Source organism: Notothenia coriiceps, unplaced genomic scaffold, assembly GCF_000735185.1.
Source record: "Notothenia coriiceps isolate Sejong01 unplaced genomic scaffold, NC01 NC01_scaffold00005497, whole genome shotgun sequence".
NCBI classification, from domain to species: domain Eukaryota; kingdom Metazoa; phylum Chordata; class Actinopteri; order Perciformes; family Nototheniidae; genus Notothenia; species Notothenia coriiceps.
The window spans coordinates 1,539-5,601 of NW_011338198.1; the positions used below are offsets into that span (position 1 = coordinate 1,539).

The 4,063-nt window shown below is 40.7% G+C and overlaps 1 protein-coding gene across 1 annotated transcript; it reads left to right on the forward strand.

Annotated features, from left to right (window-relative positions):
• The first annotated feature begins 938 nt into the window (after nt 1–938).
• Nucleotides 939–3,575, forward strand: LOC104942958 (muscle-related coiled-coil protein-like). Its single transcript, XM_010768274.1, has one exon. The coding sequence runs from the start codon at nt 939–941 to the stop codon at nt 1,599–1,601; it is 663 nt and encodes a 220-aa protein (XP_010766576.1). The 3' UTR covers nt 1,602–3,575.
• Nucleotides 3,576–4,063: the final 488 nt, after the last annotated feature.

The window sequence follows — 4,063 nt, forward strand, 5'->3', positions numbered from 1 at the left end:
TGCAGCAACTTAGCAAGTAATTCATAACAGACAGATGAGAAGACGGGTATTGATTTCATCTCCGTGTGCAGGGATAGGGTCCTTGTAAAATGAAATGTCGGCATGAGCAGTGTGACATTTTATTAACATATCAGTGCTATTGCCTCTTTAGAGAACCAATGCAAGAACATTAACATATTCAGAGGTAACTATGCCAAGATTCAAAGTCCTGCAGGACTCAACTTTAAAGTGCTTTTTAAAATCCTCTTTTTCCGTGTTTCTGTGCGTGGAAAAATGTCTAGGACATGTTTAGCCTAGCAGATAAAACATGTTTTTCCTTCATGGGATGCAATTAAAGGCTATTGGCTGAAAGTGTTAGGGACATGTGAAATGTATCCACCAGGAAAAATACTCAAATTGACCAGAAAGAGTCTCTGTAGGGACATGAAAAGACTACAGGGAGATAATGTAAACGTGTTAACTACAAATACTTCTACAAATAAGTTAGTTGCAAGTACATTCACAGACAACTACAACCAGAGTCAAAACAACCACAAAGAGACTTAAAAAGTACTTTAAACGTATGCAAAAACCAATGGATGACGTCATGGAGACTACATCCACCTCTTTTTACAGTCTTTGTGCAAAACTCATAAAAAAACAATACTACCACCAAGCAACTATGACAATTACTATTCAACATTGCCCAGGTTGACCTACGAGAGATAGGGAGTTGCGTACCTGGGTCTGGTGGTATGATTTGTTTAGTTGTATCGCTATGTACTGTCTTGGTGCAAAAGTAGGATAGAAAATTCAGCATATGCGTAAAGCAGCTCTTACCATTGCTTTGCGACATTGCCCAGGCTGACTTTTATAAAAGCAGATATAATGTCATTCATGGGAAAATTATCAGAGTAAAAAAAGAAAAATAGGTCAGATTTCTGAGAATATTTTCAGAAATGGCGTTTCTGTACATTCATTTTGTCCTGACTGTATTCCGTTTACTTTCTTCTCCGCAGGGCGAGGCTGAGATCCCATCAGTGGCCGTCACAAAGTCTCCCAAAGGAACCGGCCTGGATGGAGTGGAGGTCGAACCCGACATCTACGACGTCCCCGCCGACCTCTCCTCGGATGAAGAGTACCTGAGCGTTGACGAGGCCGACCCCTCCAGAGCCACCCGCATGAAACAATCCATGGTGAAGAGCAGCGAGACCCTGAAGGCCGCTTTCTCCAAGGAGAACATGAGCAAAACCAGAGGAAACCTGGGCACCAAGTTCCACAACCTGGGGGAGAAGGTGATGCCTCACGAGCGTCGGGACAAGATGCATCAGGCCGGCGAACGCCTGAAACAGTCCGGAGAGCGTCTGAAGGACAACATCGCCAAGAAAGCGCCGAGCAGAGAGACCTTTCGCATCAAACTGAAGAAGGAGAGGGCGGTGGCTGAAGGGCAGGAAGGCGCCGAGGCTGAAACCGAAGGCGAAACAGAAGCAGAGGCCGAAGCTAAAGTCCCAGCGGAGGAGAAACCAGTTGCCTACACTGAAGTTGCGATGGAAACCAAGAGAGAAGGTCCGGTGGAAGAAGCAGGCGCGACCCGGATACCAGAGGACGAATACACAAAGTAAGATGGAATTGGAAAAGGAGGCGGGCAAATCGGGGGAACCTCGAAACGTTGAGGATTTAGAGAGAAGGTCTGCGATTGGTCGACATCCACGATGATGGACACTCTTATCTGCAAGAATGTATTAAAGACGAAAGAAAACTCTTGAAGTGGGCTTTTCGGGACTCATCCGAACGCGAACTGGTCATTTATCAAAGTGTCAGGGTGTGGAATTATATGATTCAAACAGCGTGACATGAATGTAAGAATCTTTATTTCAAATGATGAAAATCAGGTTTCAAGTTTGTTTGGTTAATTTGTGGAGTCTACATTTGTGGGATTATAAGCAGTGATTAGCACTGGACGCCTGGAAGGTAAAGAAATGGTTGATTGAGGACGATGAATGTTGATCTGGAGTTCGGGTACTGATCTTTTATCTGGATGTACATATAATGTTGTACATACTGCCAAACATTTGGGAGGTGAAATTCGGTCGTTGCGGGCCTCAGCTGGTCTCTGAGACGCCCGCTGAGGAGATAAAATAACGGATAATGGATTTAAACGTCAGACTGGTTTCTGTATGCAAAATAGTGGGAAGTTTAGAGGCGCTTGAAAGCAGCATCAGCGATCGCTTGGATAGACGCTAAAGCTGCACATGGGAAAGGTTTGGGACTTCATTACCCAGAGTTCATTGCACCCGGGATAAACCGAGTGAAATGTTCAGGGGCAGGAAGTTGAGTAAATTATGGCTACCAAGTTAACATTCAATTACAGTGTAGTCACCTTAATAATAGTTCAACTAAATTATAATTGTGTTTGTTGGGAGCGTCAGATCTGTCCCAAGATTTTAAAAGAAATATACGAAATGCAATGGTAATTTCGTTAACAAATGATAACGTTGTCACCAAAGTACGGTGGCCCTGAGGATCCAAAGTGCATTTTAAAATGACAGTAAAATATTTCATAAAACACAACTTCGTACATGTTGTGTTTTGACCTTCAGGGCCACCGTACCAACGTCATTACACGACGAGCCGATATCAACTTGCGATATTGTTGATGAAAAAAACACTCAAAAAGAACCTCAAATCTGTCTTTTGATGTGTTTTTAAATATCGTAAACAAGTTTCCTCTGAGAAAGGGCTGCACCAAATGGAAATATTCAACATTACATTTTACACCATTCATTTAGGGGACACTTTTATCCAAAGCTTATTTCAAAAAGTGAAATTAACCACGTCTGTTGCGATACATTATAAACACATTTCCCCAAAGGGTTTTGGATCTCCTTTGGAATTCAAATACAACTTTGAGGCTTTGATTTAAGCTAAAAAACAGTTGTATTGAGCAACAGCAGCAGCGGATAAAACAAATAAAACTTAGCATGAACTTAACAGTAACACAGTCCCTTATAAAGATCGTGGACGTCAGACTGTAATTACTCTTGTGAAAGTGGATGTAGTGGCTTTAACGCTTTTTGCTGATATTCGACGTATGAATGTTGTATTTCGTCCGGCTTTGCTGCTTGATATATATTTTATTTTGAGGTTTAGTGGCTGGCTGTATTCTCCTGGAGTGATTATTAGAGGAGACTTTTTCTGTAGAAGCTTATCTCACGTAGTGCTGTTGATATATATTAGCACAGTGTCTTATTCTGAACGCACTTCCTGTATAGCTTTCATTTCACGACTTGCTGTATTTATGTTCCTGGTGAGTGAAACTGTACTGGTGGAACATTTCATGAAGTAGATTAATAGTATTTGGGTTTAAACAAGGTTTCATCCGTTGCATTTGTTTCTCTTTTTTCATTTTTAATTACAGCTCAGTTTCCATTTTGTGTTTTGTTGTCATTTTTACAATCATCTCGATCCAGTTTGAATGCTTTACAATGAGAATCAGCTGATTGGGAGCTGTTGTTTTGGCCTGTACGCTATACTGTATAAGCAACACCTGACATTAATCATTTTGTTTTTGTATAAATAAAGACTCATGAAACCTCCTTCAACGGTATTCAGATATTTTGATTCAGTAAAATCAGTAATGCAACACTCAATGAATTCCCTGTTACAGGTAAGAGTCATGCATCATTTCCTTAGAAACGTCTTCAAAATATACTTTCAAACTATAATGGCCTTTTTAAGAATATACTTGTGTGTAGTGTAAACTAAGCTCGCCACCATGAGCTTTTTTAAATGACATCTTGATTGGTAAAGCCATTTTTCTGAGTAAAAGTAGAAGTACTCAGATCTTGTACTTGAGTAAAAGTAGAAGTACTCAGATCTTGTACTTGAGTAAAAGTAGAAGTACTCAGATCTTGTACTTGATAAAAGTAGAAGTACTCAGATCTTGTACTTGATAAAAGTAGAAGTACTCAGATCTTGTTTGATTTGTACTTGAGTAAAAGATGACTTCACGTCTCCACCGCTAAGCTAAAGGCGGCTAATGTTGGGCTATAAAGGAACTACAGCACGGTCACATGACTTCACG

What these genes read in the sequence shown, in the direction of transcription:
- LOC104942958 (XM_010768274.1), top strand. Translation starts at nt 939, where the DNA reads ATGGCGTTTCTGTACATTCATTTTGTCCTGACTGTATTCCGTTTACTT.